Consider the following 18,592-nt stretch of genomic DNA (forward strand, 5'->3'; position numbering starts at 1 on the left):
TTTAGGAAGAGAGTTCGAAGTTTGAAGAAAAATAGAGCAAATGCATATGAAATAAATAAAAGGGTAAATACATCAGAGTAAACTACAACTGACCAGAAAACGGTATTCAAATTTAAAGTAAACCTCAAGTATGATATGTATTTTCTGTCAAATTTAAAAACAAGTTAGTAAATTTACATTTTTAGTCTCTAGAAAAAACAAACTGCAATAACTTGTTAAAATACGAAAATAAATTGAAAATTCAAAGCAAATATATCTAATAGAACACCTAAAAATACACTAAAAATGTCACAGATACAATGCACTGAAAATTAGTTATACCACGTAAAAAGGCAATTTGAGCAGAAGAGTATTCAAATTCAAAATAGGCCTTTGAAGAAGCAGAAACCTCAAAACGTATCGATTCCCCCGAATGTGTCATCGTTAACATAAATCAGACGAAACGAATTAGAAACCCATTCGACCCACACGAAGACAAAGGAACCTTCGGTACTCGTAAGTACTTAATTTTACGGCAAACGAGTAAAATAAAAATAGGGAACTTCTCCAGATTTAATTTCTATTTCTATTTCCATTTCAATTTATTTTATTACACCTCCCCCCACACGTGAGATATAATATATGGAAGACCCAGCCATCGATCCTGACCAAACGACGTGCATTTTACATTTTATTGAAGTTGCAGATGGTTAGGCTAACTTTAGGCCAAGTGCTGAATGATTTAGGCCGTTAGACGTGACGAATGAAAATTAATTAAAAATAATTTAAAAGAAAATAAATGCTAATTTTTCTATATTAGTAAGATAAATACTAAAATAGGTATTTAAAGTTAAAATTCCCAAAAAGTAATAATGAAGTATATTACATATAATGGAACCCGCTTTCTTTTCATATCCCACCAAAATATTATTATATTATTTAAAGTAAAAATTTCCAAATGATGTTCATGTAGTAAGTATATTATAATGGAACCATATTTCCTCTCAGATCCCACCGAAATATTATTATATTATTTAAAGCTAAAATTCCCAAAAAGGGTTCATGTAGTAAGTATATTATAATGGAACCAGCTTTCTTTTCAGATCCCACCGAAACATCCCATAACCTTTCCCAACCTTCTCACGTTTTCTTATCGCAAATGGTTGAAAAAAATGAGGGAAACCGAAAATATAAAAGATCTTCCGCAGGTTCCTTGAAGGTTTTGGTTTGGTTTTAACCTGAGGTGAGGGTCAAGCGAAGATTTGTCGCATTTGCTGCTCAAAATGTGTAGTAATAATTTATTCCAAAATTTAATTATGTTCTGGTCGGGAAATCGCTTTGATTTGTTTTCCCCTCTCACTCGTTATATCATTCTACGATTTTCCCTTAAAGTTTCTGTTTTCGTTAACGATTTTTATGATTGTGGAGACAAATCGGCGTCATCAAAAATTGTTGGATGGAAAACGAGTTTCGAAATGATTTGCATAGAAATGCTACTTGCTGTCTCGCTCTGTTGCACTGTTGGAGTGAGAGGGAAGAAGAAGGTACACCGCCATGATTATTAAAAAACGAGAAGATCTTTGAAGCAAACTTCAAATGGGTTATGGGATCGGTTTCTTTTTTCTAGGGGTATTCTTTTGTGATAGATGATGCTGGTGCGGGGGCACGACTTCTTAGACTTTCTGTCTCTCGATGCTGCCATCTTTTTCTAAAATTCTGTATATCTCATGGAATATGAAAATTTCATTTTAAATGGTCTTGTACAGACTGGCATGATCCTATAGAAGGGATCAAGCGAGAGGGTTAGTTATTATTTGATATCATATCATATGTATGTATGTACGTGTGTATAGGTGGGCAGGATCTACATTTTTAAGTAGGGATGTTCGCGGTGGTTGGGAAAGCGGAACGCATCACAGTTTGCATTGCGTGTTCGTTTTTATTTTCAATTCAATTTTTATCACAGCCATTTTGAAATTGTTGCTGCCACTGAATGGTTTTCTAGTAAATCATAAGTGCCAGCTGTTGGCCCTTCCCCCTAAATATGCAGATTTCGAGATACATTGCATATAGTGTGTGCATGCGGTACGTGATGCACTCAATCGAAATGAACCGTACTGAAATCAAATCAAATCGATTTGAATCGAGTTGAATGTAAGCTACAGTAATCGTGTGACAAACGTACATACATGTATAATTCATGCGAACTGAGGGATTATTTTTAGAAGTTTCAGAATTTGTGAGCATTTTCTATGTTTTATAGAAAAGAGTATACTAGTTGCAGTTGACACAGAATTAATCTGTTTTGAAATGGAAAATAATCTTTTTTATAAATCTATGTCACAAGCTATAACCAAGTTACTATCTTATTTAATTCAATATTATTGAGTTAATTTAATTCCTCTTTCAAATGGGTTTTATCTCTAATAAGGGAAATATGTGTTTACTTATACATTTTGTATTATCATTTAAATATTATATTGTCAGCTTAGGTTTCTTAATATTTACTTATTCACTACAATTATACATTTTATGTAATTTCAGATATTCAGATACATAAGCCAAGTGAACTCATTGTGCCAGCATGTGAAATTCCCGTCGGCAAATCGCTGGCCAATTTGAAATCCCTGCTGCGAAAAAGGACATTCGGCGGCCAAGACGTCGTCGTCATCGACGAAGAAGAAGAAGCAGCTGACATAAGGGAAATATGGATAAATAAAAGGAGCGGCAAGGACCGCAGAGCACATAAAGGAAAAATATGATTGGCATGCCGAGCCAACGAGCAGTCTCTTAAAAGAAGAAGAAAAAGTGTGTAAAGAAAATAAGGGCCTGCGTCGACGTCGCTCCGCCTAAAGTTGTCATAATTTGCTATATATGCGTTTTTATTTATTTGCCGATCCGCTGCGCACGTTCATAAAAAACGAAGACGTTTCGTTGAATTACTTTATGTGCCTCTTTTTTTTTTATTCGTTTTTTTTACTCTCTCGCCGCCGTCACAGAGAGCGAGTGGTTAGAGGAGCACAGCTATAGGGTTAGCAAGCTAACAGCAGCCGGTAACATTCGAACTGCAGTCTTATACGCCACTTCCCCAGCTGTTAGCGCTTAACAGGGACAGAGCGCGAGCGGCGGAGAGAGCGCGCCAGTTGGGGAGAGCGGCAGAGAAGCTTTCGCTGCTGCGAATTTTGGCGGCCACACTGGGCGACGACGACGGCGACTCCTGTTTTTTTCCGATTCCGATTCGATTCCATAGAGCGCCGTCGACGCTCCGGCTCGCAGGACGTCGCTGCCTCAGTCGCCGCCATTTGCCGCCATTTGCTCTCTTCGACCGCGCGGGGGCGCCACTCGCCACAGAAGCAGCAGCAGCAGCACCACCACCACCAGCAGCAGCAACAGCAACAGCAGCAGCAGTCGCCAAAAAGGACATTTGCTTGCTCCACCACACTACTGGGGTTCGGCTTTCGAGTTTGTCGCTTCTCGGTTTCTGTTTCTGTTTCGGTTTCGGACTCGTTTCGCTTCCAGCCCCGAGATTCCGATTCGATTCCCGATTCCGATTTCGATTCATCAGTCCATAGTTTCAGTCGGCGAGCCAAAAAGCAGCCTGCCAGTCGAGAGCGCCTTTCCCAGAACTCGCTGCCTGAGTTTCATCCTGAGCCTGAGAGTCCAGGAAGCCCGCAAAGATTTGCCAGTCGTTGCCACTTAAAGTCTAACGGTGTCGCAGTGCGTTTTTATTACCGCCGCCCCCGCAACATAAATACACACATTCATACACATTCGTATGTATGTATTCGCGCACACGGACACGCAGTGGTGTGCGTGCGGGGGGCGGGGGCATGCGTGCGAGTGTGGCTGTGTGTGTGTGTGGGCTGAGCGGTCGCGCGTGTTTAATTAATCATAAAATCGACGTCGGAAACCGCGCAACTTAAAAGTAACTCGCCAGAAACCCAAAAAACAACAACAACAGCCAAGCCAAAAAATTGAAAACAAACAAATAATAATACAAAAGAAAGAGAAGGAGAAGGAGCGTGTGCGGGAGGGGGATGGCGAGAGGGGGGCTAGTGTGCAATAAACTCGATTTCGGAATAAACTCAATCCTGTGCGAAAACTAACGCTCTGCTTTGCCGTCGGTATCTGTGAGATAATTTACGCCAGCCAAAAGATGGTAACTAAAGGATAGCCAAAATCAGGAGGAAAAGCAGCAAGAAGCGCCGAGAACCAAGTGAGTTTCTATAATTTCCTCGATTTTAAACAGCATTTCATTTAAGGATGCTTAACTTAACTTTATTTTATGTATATTTAATATCTTCCCTGTGGTTTTCAGCCCATTAATTAGTAGCATAAAAATGAAAATTATTTTTATGACTTGAGTTTATTTTATTTCCAGCAAGCAAGTAATTTTTACGGGTGCTTTTCTGCAGCTTTGCATGTACAAATTAGTTTAGTAATGTTATTAAGATAGGATTTTTACCACCCAAACAGTGAAAAAACTAAAAAAAATATTTTTAATAACAATTTTTACATAAAGCAAACCTATTAAAGTATTACAATAACTAAGCTGAATGCTGTGAAAGTTACAACGCAGTAAACGAGAATGATACGACAATTCCTTAGAGAAATATTTAAATAAATTTTATAGTTTTTGGAAAAGCGAATTCAAGTACTTACATTAAAGGGCATAAACTCTACAACAAATCAACATTTTCTGTGAAAAACTACTAGGATATGAAACTCTTTTATGTATACCAAATAAGATGGGTTGAAGATATTTTCTTTTTGAAATTTAAATTAAAAATAAGATGTAGTAACAGGTGAATTTTACAATACAAACATTAGTGAAATGAAAACATGTGCAAATAGATATATGGTCGAGTTATAAATACAGAGACTTAAATCTCCTTCCTTTTATTTATTTTACAAATATTGATCTGTTATACTTAATAAAGCTCATTCTCTTTACTCAAATCTCTACGAAACAACAGACATTTTGGGCAAATCTAAAATTTATGCATTCTGTTTAAGCCAATGGTGATATATTGCTTAAATCCTGATGGGTGTCGACTCCCCATGAGGCACACAAATACGTTGCCACTGACCTATGTGATTATATGTTTACGAAATCCAGTTGCCATCCAAATAACCCACAAAATATGGCATACATATTGCAGAAGATCGAAATTGAGCCCATGGCTGCTTTTCCGAGCTGCACCTCTGCCATTTCCCGGCCCCATTTCCCCGATCCTGGATACTGGATACTGGATCCTGGAGCCAGGATTATTTAACTTTGGCACTTTATGCGAGGACATGCAACTGCAACGGAGCAGCCCGAAAGTTGCATGTTGAGCTTATGTCAAAGCCAACATAAATACAACTGCTTTGTGCCCCAAAGGTGGTCGGTGAACGGTGGGCGGGGTCAAGGGGTCGAGGAGGCGGGGCACTTGGGCGTAAGGAGTCTGGGCTCCAGGATATGACAGGAGATGTGTGTGTGCTTGTTATGCAATGACAACAACATGAGCAAGTCGAACAATATGCCAGGCCAAAGGAAGAGAAACAAGAACATGTCAAGAACAAAATTAACACAGCAACTCGGAGGGAAATCCCACTCAGAGGGTGGGGAAAGCCCTTCGGAGACATTGCCCATCGGGGGGGTCAGGAGAAAAGATGACAGGTGTCAAGTCAGTGTGTCAAAGATACACGGATCCAGCGAGATGAGTTAGAGCAGTTCAATCAATTGATGCAGCGCATGTGCGGCATGAAAAATGCACTTAGCTGCAAGTAGGATACAAAGATACATAGATACAACGATATGAAGACGTATGACCAGGGGCTGAGGAACTTTCCTTGTGCATTTATTGTTTTATTGCTTTAATTAATTTATGGGACGCGCGATTTCATTTCAACGACCAAGAGCGTGTGTATTTTTTCAAGTTTCTTGCTCGTTGGCTTGGCAATAAATTCATTTGTAAAAATTCGAAGCACTTTAGTCAGTCTATCTCTCATTTTTCTCGCCTACCATTTGGCTTTTCCCACCCCCCTCGTGACACCGCCTCCCCAGCTATGGATTGAATATATTTGATATAAAATTTATTTTCATTTTCATTTTAATAATAAATACACGACGCGGTACCAAAAAAAAAACAAGCGAGCCAAGCTGATGAAATATTTCGTGTTATGACAGAAATGTGCGGCCATAGAGGCTGTATAAAAGAAATGTATCTATCAGATACACCCCCCTACCCCTCACCACCACCATAGTGCTCGGCATATTTCGTTGCTTTTGAATGCGAATATTTGGCGAAAATGCTTTTATTATTCGCAGCGTGTTTCTGTAATGTGGGCCATTGAAGCTGCCACGCCGAACATGCGAATCTACATATCTGTCTATATATCAATCCATCTAAATCCCATTCGCTCTCTTCACCCCCCTCGCGATTTAAGGTCCTCGAATATTCAGCCATATCATGCATTTCTGCATTTGTGAATTGTGAATTTTCAATTTAATTCCGCTCGCTAATTCGATAAACCGCATATATTGAATTTTATTGCTTATTCGCCGCGCAAATTTATTAGTTGAATGCCATTCTAAAATTCTATTAGAACCTGCCCGATTTTGAGTTGCCTTTTTATAGTTCTCTATCGGGGTAATAAACCAAATTCAATTCATATTCATCAAAACAAATTTGGGCAGGGCCAGTTCGCGTTGAGTTACGGAAACGAACAAATTCGACTGAATTAATAACAAAAGCGATTTAGTAAATTTGATTAAATTCCCAATCTACATGACTGGCGGCGGAATGTCTAATTATAACTTGAGTAAACTTGATAATATATAGAGCCCAATTAACACTGTAATTCGATACGATAAAAGCATTTTAATTTATTTTTAATTGATCCTATTGTAGAAAATGAATTTAAAAAATAGTAATAGTAATTGGAAATTTATATTTCATTATAATTGAAGAATCTAAAACACATGGATAAATTAATGCAAGCAATTTAAACTGTTGTGATAAGGAAGTAAAATGTTAAAAGTTCAGAGGAACTTAAATTTGGAATCATTATTAATTAAAAAACATCATCGTTTAACTTACAAAAATAACTTAAATTTAAATTCCTAACAAACTTCTGTTTATCTTATTGATTTTAAGTGCCAAAAATAATAGCTAAGCATAAATACCAAACGCAAATCCCAAATAACAAAAGGTGGCTACTTGAATGCAATTATTTCCTTCGTTTATGAGTAATTAAAAGTTGGCGAGAGAGGGGCGAGGATTGGCAAAATATCAAAAATGGCCAATTCCCGTGTGTGGGCGGCGCAGGGGGGCGTGGCAGGGGGATAAACAAGTGTCCGACCAGAAATACACAAGTGTGTGTGTGTGTGAGAGAATGTGACTGTGTGAGTGGCCCGGTACTTTGCATAGATTGTCCACTTTAGATTAAGCCATGAATAATTTATGTGCGTCTCTTATGATTTTAATTGTTTGCAATGGCAGCTTAACAACTCCACCAACCCTGTATTATTCCTTTCAAACAAAAACGAAATGGAGAGGAAGGAGAGCGGAAAGCGGAGCCAAAAACAAAGTAGCGCCCCAAAAGCAAATGCAAAACAATACAAATTCATCTACAAGCTCTCCTCGCACCGGACTCCCCTGTCTGTGTGCAGTATCTGTGTGAGCAGCGTGTATCTGTGTGTGTGTGTGTGTTAGTCTGGCTATCTGAAGTTGCCTCTGAATTTGCCTTCTTCCCAGGCCATTCATTTATTGCAGACCCTTTTTCTTGCCACGGACTCACACACACACATACAAACAGCCCTTTGCATGCCCCACACAGATACGCAAGCACACACACACTAGCACACTAGAGGTGTGTGTGTGGCGCTTAACCCCCCGCTGGGCTCAACTGGTTGAAGTGACCGTCTGGCTGGCAGCGTTCCATTTCGCTTGCTTCTCAAAAATTATATGAAAATTATACCAATTCCACTCATAAAATTTTTTCAGCTTAATAAATTCTGCAGACATTTTGTAAGGGAGCCCAGGAAATGGGAATTCTCAACTGGCAACGAGTTGTCGTCATTGGCTGCCCCTTTGCCACGGACATAATTTCGTTTGGGAACAGAGGCTTTTATGCAAAATGGTCAATGCCGAAGTGGCTTTAAATCCCCTCTCCACCCCTTCCCATGACTTTATGTTATACATACACACAAATACACATACATACATATGAAACCAGACGCAGTTGCCTTGCTTAAGCGAAGCTCATAAATTTGCCTCAAACAATTTCCCACTTTTTTTTTCGCTGCCTCAACCTCAACCGTTTTTATTTCCCATATTTTCTTTGGCTTTTTTCGGGAAAGTCAATGCGGTGGGAGGAAAAAAAAGCGTGGGGCTGAGGTTCACCTTTTGCGGGAGTTTTTCCATAAGCTTGGCACATGTCAGGTGGAACTGGAGTGGCTATTTATCACACAATCCTCTCAAATGAATCACGCTTTTGTGGGAAATACCTGGAGAAGTTTTTATGCACTACATATATGGGCATTGCTTGGCCAATATATAGTAAATATTCCTAATAATGACTTAAAAAGAAGTTCTGCTATAACTTTATTAGTTGATATTTACTGGCTAGTTGTCATTTATCCGTACTAGATACGTTGATTTCGTTGTAATTTTCGTCAGTCTGTCAGAATTGGCGCTTTCTGCCCGAAAATCTCCCAATAAAGTGATGTCCGTCGATGGACTGGCAGTCTTTCGTGTTCGATCGACGGTTGAAACAACAGACTTCAATCAAGATCCCATTTCCCTTACGCCCCGATAGACTTCCAAAGTGTCTGTTTACGTTGGATTCGGATTCGGGTTCATTCATTCGATGGCTCCCAAAACAGAGCAAGCCAATTGGCCCCGGATATATGCACTGGGCCATCAATCAATCAAGCCAATTGCAATGAGTTTTGATCAATATCCGCTAAAGCAAACTTCGGGTGGAGAAGTAAGACAGCAGATACATATATACGCAACCATAATTCACGATTTGAACGAATGATTGACGCCGTGTTGATTCCGGAATTTGCTTGAAAGACCGCACCTATGAGATCCGATAGATTTAGAGTTCCTTTCGAGAGGCTGGGACCACCTGCTGACAGGAAACTCTTGGGCTATTCCAATTTTCCCTTGGCTTTTCCGTGCCGTGACAATGGAAACGAAAGCTTGAAACTTTTTTGATGGAATCCCACCGCAGACTTGGGGAACTTCTTGAAGCTTCTAGGGAGATGGGTTGCCGTGGCAATTGCGGAAGTTTTATGTTTTTGGCTGTGCGTAAATCGCTCAAGAAATCAGCTCAAGTGGAATAAGTTGTGGCCCGGCTCACTTAGCTTTCGGTTAACACTTTCGCTCAGGCGCTCAGACTTCAATTCTTGGAGGCCAACTCCAACCCCTTCTCCCCTGCTCTCCATTAAACAAATTGATTTCCGATTAGCCCATCGCCCATTGATAGAAATAGTGGAGTCGATATGTGTGTGCGTCGATGAGTTCGAGTGCGTCGAATCGATATGGCCACGCATCCGAGTACGGCTACTATTGTATCTCTATCTGTATCTGCATCTGTATCTGGCAAGTGTTTACCTTTGCCAATAAATTGTCTTAATTGCCGGGAAATAATCATAAAGCAATCGGCCGTAATGCGGATGGGATAGCCATGCAAGCCTTATTTTCGGAGCTTCTGGGATTCGGGGGATTTTTGGGGGAATCGAGAATTTGTGGCCCTGTTGAAAGTGTAACTCAGAAACGGTGTGGAATTATGTTGAAATCGATTTGCCACGAAATTTATGCGCCGCATACATCGAACACTTTAGTTGCTACATATTGGGCAACCAAGGTAGATACTATAGTGTACACCCCCAACTTGGCCATTCATATGCCATCGCATGTCCGACAGAATGTGTATAAATTCGTAGTCAAGTTCGATCCAGGATGCCAGCCACCAGGAAGTACATGAATAACTGGTGGTATCTGGGAGTTCGCTGTGTTATCCTCATCGCAGGACGACAATTCTATACCAGAAGGCGATCCAATACACGACTAGCTCTGGACTTTCCCAGTTTTACCACAAAACCTGATAGGCGAAAGGAAAGAAAGTATCGAACTTCCGTGTAGAGGGATATACTGGGGAGCTGTCTAACAATGGGATCAACTCAGGTGTTTCCTTGTAGGTAAAAATGCTGTGTCGCAATACGTGAGGGTGGTCATTCCATTTGGTGCACGACAAACGGATTAACCTGAGCGGGTAGTGGGTCTATAAGTCGATAGCCGATAGCCGATATCTGCCGGCGTCAGTTAAATTAGGTGGAATAATTCGAGAGATTCGAGACAAAAATTCAATCATCTAGGTAGGCCCAAAGTTATGCTGAGTGATTCCGTGTAATAAATCAATAAATTACCCCCTCACATGCGAACGGTTGATGCAAAACTCTTTTCGGTTCCTCCAAACCCGGTCAAGAGTCCACGACAATCTCCGTAATATCTAAATTGTCTTTCCAGCCGCGAGTCCAGACCGTGGACTACTATTAAATTATACGCGACTAACCATATGCGCCCTGTTCATTTATTCAACGTCTAAAATTGCGACACGCCGCTATTCATATATTCAAAAATTTATCATAAAGTCTGACCGGGCACTCCTTACGTGACGATCCGGCCATATGCATATATCTCGGCAAATAACACTGCCCAGCTGGACTTTTTCCTGATTCTAATATTTGAGTTCTAATACTTTAAATACAATTACCCAATTATGTTATGTAGATCTTTTAACATGTATTTTACCACATTCATATTTTTCCCTTTCGTTATTTTAATTGTTTTGCACTGTTTTTTTGTTGATCAGTGTTGCTGTTGGGAAAAAATGGGGAAGTGTGCGTTTTTTACAACATTTTCCTATATCTTCTCCCCTTTCGTTGCCAGGGTGCAGTCCATGATCAGACTTCAGCGGCAATTGGGATCAGGAGGTGAGCGCTTCCGATCGAGAGGATAATGTGTTCAATATTTCGCAACCGCATCAATTACCGTGGAACTGGTGGCACCAGGAGCGGCAGCGGCGAGCGGGAGAGGGACCGGGATAGGGACAGGGATCGAGATCGAGATCGCGATCGGGACAGGGATAGAGACACCCTGCTGGCCAAGGAACTGGACGCGGATAGCAATAACAATGGTACCGAGCCGCAAATGGACACGGAAGCGGTGCCGGAATCCGATACGGAAAGAGAAATGGCCGAGGAGCGCGCCGAGGATCAGGAGCCGGAGAACAGCAACGAGGCACTGGATCTCTCGCTGATCTCGTCCGGCGGTCGGGAATCACTGCCGGGCAGTGGTCACGTGTCGCTGGAGGCTCTACAACATACCAAAGTGGCGGTGGCCCAGTTTGCGGCCACTGCGATGGCGGGTAACCACCAGTCCGCCGATCTGGCCATGGTGCAGTCCACCATCTTTAATGTGCAGCGGCAGCATCTGATGCAGCTACAGCTCATCCAACACCTGCAGAGTCAATTGAAAAGGGCCGAGGCAGCCGCCTTGGGCAGGCCATCTCACAGCGATGAGGAGGAGGAGCCGGAGCCGGAGCCGGAGGCAGAGCCCGAGCCCAAAAAGCAGCCCACCAATGGACTGAAGGAGGAGGTGGAGCTGGAGCAGGGTCCGCAGTCAAAGCAGGATCAGGATCGGGAGCAGAAGGAGAATATAAAGACTGACAAGAGGGGAACTGAGGAGAGAAAGGCAGAGTCAGAGGGTTACCAATCCATGATGTGCGACATAAGCTCGAGCCTGGCATCGAGCATCATCACCAACCACGATCCCCCGCCGGCTCCCAACGAGCCCAACTGCCTGGAGATGTTGCAACGGAGAACGGAGGAGGTCCTCGACTCCGCATCCCAGAGCTTACACGCTGCTCAGATGCAAGAGGAGTACTCGGAGTATGCCTCCAAGGAGGCACAAAGTCGCGGTGAGATCTTCAAGCATCGCTGCAAGTACTGCGGCAAGATCTTTGGCAGCTACTCGGCCCTGCAGATACATCTGAGATCACATACTGGTGAACGTCCATTCGTTTGCAATGTTTGCGGCAGTAAATTCACCACGAAAGGCAATCTGAAGGTGCACTACCAGCGGCATACGCAGATATTTCCGCCAATGCTGCTGCCACCAGGAGTGGCGCCCAACGTGGGGCATTCGGGTCAGGGGCAAGTCCAGGGCGAGCAGTATCCCATTCGCCTGCCTTTTGCGCCCCCAGTGACTCCTGGGGGTCAAGAGCCGGTTCAGAATCAAGTGGAGGAGCCAGAAGAGATCAGGCAGGAGATTCCACTTGCGCAGGCAGAAGATCTCAGCAAGCCAATGGCGAAGGAAAAGGAGAAGTCCCACTCACCCGTGGAGCGTGTCAAGACACCCAAAGAAGTGAAGACAGATGCACCAGTGCCGTCATCAGAGAAGCCTGAAAAGGAGCTCTCCAAGCCGGTGGTGACCTCGTCGCGGCGAAATGGATCTGTGCGGAAGCGACAGACAAGTGCGGTAAGTCCGCCGCAAGAGGATAGGGAACGCGATCTGGTCGAGCACCTGCACATAGCCAAGCTGGTGAGACGCTCCTCCGCCAGCAGAGAGGCACAGCCGGCGGAGTACTCTCTGGCGCAAATGGAGCGCATCATCGACAAGTCGTGGGAGGATCTGATTGAGATCGACAAGACGTCGGAGACCTCGAAGCTGCAGCAGTTGGTGGACAACATCGAGAACAAGCTGACTGATCCCAACCAGTGCATCTTCTGCCAGAAGGTCATGTCCTGTCGCAGCTCCCTGCAAATGCATATTCGCACCCACACCGGCGAGCGTCCGTTCCGTTGCAAGATCTGCGGCAGGGCTTTTGCCACAAAGGGCAATCTGAAGGCCCACATGAGCATACACAAGATCAAGCCGCCGATGAGGAGTCAGTTCAAGTGCCCGGTGTGCCACCAGAAGTTCTCCAACGGCATCATCCTGCAGCAGCACATTCGCATCCACACCATGGACGATGGCAGCGGCGGGCAGGGAGCTCCTGCCACCAATCCCGGCGAGGCTGAACGTTTGGGCATCGAAGATCAAAACTCGAACAAGTCGCTGGGCACTTCGGATACTTTGGACTTCTCCACCACCATATCGGATCACTCGGGTCAGCGATCCGAGTCCTCGCAGGGCGGAGACTTTGATGAGTTTATGACCATGGACAGCACCGATGACTCCAGAGATAACTCCAGTGCAGCCACGGCCACGCCGCATCCCCTGGAAAGGGAGCGGGATAGGGAGAAGGAGCGGGAACGGGAACGGGAGCGGGATCGGGAGAGAAGGATTCCCAACGATGGCTCCGATGAGAGATCCCACTCAAATCCAGATCTAACTGGCGGGCGCAGCGAGAGTGGGGAAATGCCCGCCATGGATCTCTCTTCACCCTCCTCGAGCTCGGGTCGCATCTTCGCCACTGGACTGGCCAACGGAGCTGCTGGCGGGGGACCTGGAAATGGGGGTCTGCCCATGCTCGGAATGCCCATGCCTCCCAATCTTCTGCTCATGGCAGCTGCTCGCGAGGAAATGCACGCACTAGGTCACGCGCACGCCAAATTTCCCCTGCTGCCCTTTGGTCCACTTGGATTTATGGGTAAGTCATCTTTACTCTATTAACTTACTTTTTTGGGGTTTTTTAAAATATTATAGTTGAGGGTATTTTAAAATATCTGATACACTTAGAGCGCTTGAAAAGATCTTGATTGCTTTGCTACTTCACTATGCATTTGCCCAGCTAATTAAAAGCTTGTAGTTTGCGCTTTGTCGCGTTCGAAGATATAAAAATAAATCCGGCAAATTGCGTATCTGTTGGCCGCCTCTTCCTGGGATGCGAGATGACAAAGCCGCTTTGTCTGCCACCTTTGACCCCGTCAGCGTTTGCCAAGCAACTCGCAGTGGAAGTGCGATGTGCGATAAATCTGCGACATAACTCAATTGGACCGAGACAAAGCATCCGCCGAGCACTTCGCACCACCACCGCTCCACCCAGATCCATCCCAATCCATGTCTGATATATGCCTATGCCAAATTCCGCAATTTATTTATAAACATTGGCGCATTCCCGCAACGTGGCGCAAAAGGCAGAAGCGATCGGATCGAGCAGCGATCTGTCGCCTCATTATGTCACAACCTTTTACGCGGATGGATATTTATTATATCTCCGATCGCAGCGATCTGCACATTCGGCAGCACGTGGCGGGAATTATGTGTCCCCCACTGACCTCGCAAGTAACTCTTTGTCTGCATTCCGCCCCCTTATCTGCAGGTCTGCACCCGCCCCCCAATGTGTGCAATCTCTGCTTCAAGATGCTGCCCAGCTTGGCCGCCTTGGAGAGCCATTTGCAGAGCGAACATGCCAAAGAACCGGCGACGGGCCACGCCCACCGCCCACAGTGCAGCGATGCTGGAGGATCGCCGTATGGAGCAAAGGTAAGTCTGGTAATATCGAAATTAATAAGGGATTGGTAGTCCACGTAGTGACGAAGGTCACTATTGCACTATTGCAATTTTTTAAAAATCCTGAAGAATTCGCGTGTTTAGTTTTGAAAAAGTCGAATCTAATAAGGTAGCCCACGTAGTAACGAAGGTCACTATTGCGCTATTGCACTTATTGAAAAATCCTGAAGAATATTTTTATCTATATAAATTATGTGCAAGTATTAACATTTTTCCGCAATAACAAGACGGACTACTCGGAAATTAGTGCTTCATTACGCGTTACCAACACCAACCCCACTTATTTTGCCCGGTGAGATTTCCCTTTCCGACGCAACCCACTAATCACTTCCATAGTTAACCACTGAGCAGCATTCCCTGCCCCAATATGGGGAGCACTTACATCACAGCCAACTAGCCTAATCCCGCCGCAACTCTCGCTTTGAGAACCAGTGCCATCTGGCAGTGAGAGTTTTGCCTTGGTCATGATTAATTAAAATGTTCACGGGTTCAGTTCGCTCCTTGGGGTTGTCTCGATTTCGCCAAATATGGATGGAGCACACGGCCCGTTTTGGCCGCGACCATACAAATTATGAGCACATTATTAATTGCGCGACGTGTTCGTCACTGGCTGGGTATTACTATGGAAAAAGTTTGTGGCCAACTTGCATAGCTTGGCCTTAATTGTTGGCGTTCCGCTTTGCAGCCTCCAATCGACCAAGTTGGGGCTGCAAGCCCAGACTCACCACAGGTTCAACTCTGGAGCTCAGAGCTCAGAGCTAAGTGCCCGGATTACATCGCCCAACAATGCCAATTATTTATTAAAGTCCTCCGATGTTCGGATGGAGTGGTTCTGCGGTGGCTGCCCATAATTTAAGTACAAATGCGAGTATTAATATTTATTTCTGGCCGGGGATGGGGCACGCAGTGCGGCATTGTCTCTCTATGACTAATGACATCGTTCATTATGGCTTACATTCTTGGAGTAATTCCAAAACTGAAACCTAGTGTCTACGCACAGGAACGGAATTTAAACAGTTGAAGATACAATTTATAAAAAGCTATAAATAATAACTTTAGTTTTGGCTGTAAACCTTGTTCGCTTGAACCGCTCCTGTGCTGCGTTCCCCATTGTGGCCAAAAAGCAAGTGCAGTGTAAATGTCATAACATTTTCAGTTGGTAATCAGCAAGTCTCTGCTGGCATCATCCCCCCTTTTCCCCAATCCCCCTCCAAGTTCTGGGACAGACTGCATTTGTACTTCTTTGGCTGAGGAGCGGCCACGTTCCGTTGTGCTCGCTTAGCACATTGTTGATGATCTAGAGCAGACGCACATCGGATCGGGTGCGTCCCATACTCCCATCTGCATGGGATTGTGACAGGCAATGGGGTTTGGGGTTTTGGGGCTGGGAATCGGCATCATCTTTTGGGCTTGAAATTTCTAAATGATTCAAAAATCTTAAGTAATCACGAGAATGCATTATGATGATGCGAAATTTACGACTGCGTCTGGTATGTTTTCACTCTGGATCGCCACATTGAAATGATGAAAACGAAGGGCTTTTCGGGGGCTGTAGAGGATCGGGTTTGGTTTGAGAGAGATATAGAGGAGCCGGTGCCGGATCGGTGACGGTGTGTGCGATGCATTCAATGCAAATAAATTATGCTACGCTTTATGCAAAATTATTTAATCTTTTGTTCGTCGCGTCTGCTGCGGACACCAGAACATTGCAGTACATAGTCGGATAGTTGGCTGCCCTCGCACACAGAGATTCCCCTTTTGCGGCGAACAATTGTTTTGCCATAAAAATATGAGACCCGGCGGCAACGTCTGCGCGAGATAATTAGTTGCCATTATTACACGCGATGGCATAGTAAAATTGTAAATTATGTTTTTGGCCTCTCACTCTCCGCGAAAATAAGATTATTAAGAGGCGCGAGTCTGCTGCATCGGGGTGAACGCCACATTTAACCGAAAATGCGCAGAAATTAGCGCAATTCTGCTCGTCGCAGAAAGTATCTCGCCCTGTAATATTCGACCTCATCGCATTTCAGCTCACTCTCAATCCAAATCTGTTCGCAAAGAAGCCGCCTTCGTCGTCGTCCTCGTCGTCGGGTGACAAGTTGCCGGAGGCATCCAATCCGCCCTTTCCCGCTGAAAATCCCCCAGCAACGTCCATCAAAGAAGATCCCGACCAGGAGCAGCTGCTGGTGGAGGAGGGGGCTTCGGCTGGAGAAGGATCTGGCGCCGCAGCCGCCTCCAATTATCACCAGGAGGCCGGTGATGCGGAGCAGTCCCTGATGAAGATGCAGCTGCGTAAGTCGCTAGCGAAGTTAATCGAGCTGCTTTCCGCAATCCTAAGTGCTTCTCTTCATTAGATGCCCATCGTTTTCCGGCCAGTCCCCTCGACTTTCAGCAGGCTCTGATGTCCGCAGGACCTCCGACCTCCAGCTTGGATCCTCCGGTGAACAACAAGCACTTTTGCCACGTCTGCCGGAGGAACTTCAGTTCCAGTTCCGCTCTCCAGATCCACATGCGCACCCACACCGGCGATAAGCCCTTCCAGTGCAATGTGTGCCAGAAGGCCTTCACCACCAAGGGCAATCTCAAGGTACAGTCTAGACTTTCCTCCTATCCATCCAGCATTGTCCTCAACTGAGTTCCTGCTTGTCTCCTTTTGGATCTCTATCGATTTCTAGGTCCATATGGGCACTCACATGTGGACGAATCCGACTTCGCGGCGTGGTCGTCGAATGTCCTTGGAGCTACCCATGCGACCTGGTCCGAACTCGGGCCAAGCTCATCCTGGATCCAGTGCAGAGCAGGAGTTCATGCAGAGACGGCCGGAGCTCTTTTTTCCCTACCTGCCGCCCTTCTTCAACGGATTGCCCCCAAAGGTGATTTTAAGATTGCACTTCTATTGTTCATTATATACCTAGTTTATATACCTATTTATATTATCTTATCTGGAATTTGTTGCTTGTTTTGTAACTTTTTTTCCCATGTAGCCTGGGGAACTCAGTCCCGGCGCCTTTCCCAATATTCCCCCGCCTCCCTTCGCCAACGGCGGAAAGTATCCCTATCCGCCCGGACTCCTCGGCTTCCCAGGCTTCCTGGCCCAGCATCCCTACGGCCTGGAGCGGAGGAGCAGCAGCAAGTCACCCACGCCGGAGCCGGCTCAGAGCCCTGCCCTGCGGGAGGAGGAGGGCTCCGGCAATATCTGGCATCCACTGAGCCGCATCAAGGTGGAGAGCAATCAAAACGAGTCCATGGGCGGCTACAACGAGCAGGAGGATCCGGCTGAGGCGGAGGCCACTGGCGGGGACAACGAGGAATCAGAGTCCAGAGATGCGGAGAAGTAACGTGGAGGAGCAGGAGAAGGAGGAGGAGCAGGAGGAGCAGGAGGAGGAGGAGGAGGAGCTGATGAGATCTTAGTCTTGGAACACACATGGTTTTTGTGGAGTACATATCTTGAGCATTACCCTACGCTAAGCTTCAACTAGCACTGACACAAACTCAAACACCACCCACACACTTATACGAATATATCCTTTGTGTCTATACATATATATACAAATATATATATATATACATAGTACGGTTAATTGATAGCGATCTTCAAGGCATTTAAATGCATTAAGTTTAGCCGGTAAGTTGTAAAAATAGCGGATCGAGGAACGAACTTGGCTGGAGAAATCTCTTCAACCGGATCAGGCAGGCTGCGAGGTCGGAACTTAACTAATTTTATGGCTATACCTAGATATATTTAAATACATATACCGATTAATACACGTACACGTAATGTAAACTGTGGTAGTTGCATATAAAAAATTGAAATCGAAACCCCGAAAAACAAAACACCGCGACAAAAATGATCAAAAATAAAGCCGGCATGCGAAATTGCAAAGAAAACTCCGTGACGTTTCTTTTCCGGGAAGTGGGCAGCATTCCGAGTGGAATCGGAATTGGGGATCGCATTTACGATGGATTCAATAAATTCATGCAAATTGGCAGCTTTGGTAAGTGCGCCTCCTTCGATCGTGCCACATGCCACGCGCATCCCATTCATCATCCCATTCCCTTCGCCAAGACGCCCTCGCCAAGAGGCAAGGCATCATTTC

At 44.8% G+C, this 18,592-nt stretch overlaps 1 protein-coding gene across 4 annotated transcripts; it reads left to right on the forward strand.

The window, feature by feature from the left end:
• The first annotated feature begins 124 nt into the window (after nucleotides 1–124).
• LOC120458156 (homeotic protein spalt-major) lies at nucleotides 125–18,357 on the forward strand. Of its 4 annotated transcripts, XM_039645710.2 has the most exons (11): nucleotides 125–495; nucleotides 551–951; nucleotides 1,083–1,222; nucleotides 1,372–1,523; nucleotides 2,524–4,195; nucleotides 10,926–13,629; nucleotides 14,302–14,465; nucleotides 16,526–16,787; nucleotides 16,850–17,082; nucleotides 17,171–17,368; nucleotides 17,480–18,357. In XM_039645710.2, exons 6-11 carry the CDS (start codon nucleotides 10,995–10,997, stop codon nucleotides 17,831–17,833), a joined length of 3,846 nt encoding a protein of 1,281 aa, XP_039501644.1. In that variant the 5' UTR covers nucleotides 125–495; nucleotides 551–951; nucleotides 1,083–1,222; nucleotides 1,372–1,523; nucleotides 2,524–4,195; nucleotides 10,926–10,994; the 3' UTR covers nucleotides 17,834–18,357. The 4 variants fall into 4 exon arrangements, with proteins under 4 accessions (XP_039501644.1, XP_039501642.1, XP_039501641.1 ...); XM_039645708.2 differs by lacking the exon at nucleotides 1,372–1,523; XM_039645707.1 differs by lacking the exons at nucleotides 551–951; nucleotides 1,083–1,222; nucleotides 1,372–1,523.
• The last annotated feature ends 235 nt before the right edge of the window (nucleotides 18,358–18,592 follow it).

Source organism: Drosophila santomea, chromosome 2L (genome assembly GCF_016746245.2).
Source record: "Drosophila santomea strain STO CAGO 1482 chromosome 2L, Prin_Dsan_1.1, whole genome shotgun sequence".
Classification (NCBI taxonomy): Eukaryota; Metazoa; Arthropoda; class Insecta; order Diptera; family Drosophilidae; genus Drosophila; species Drosophila santomea.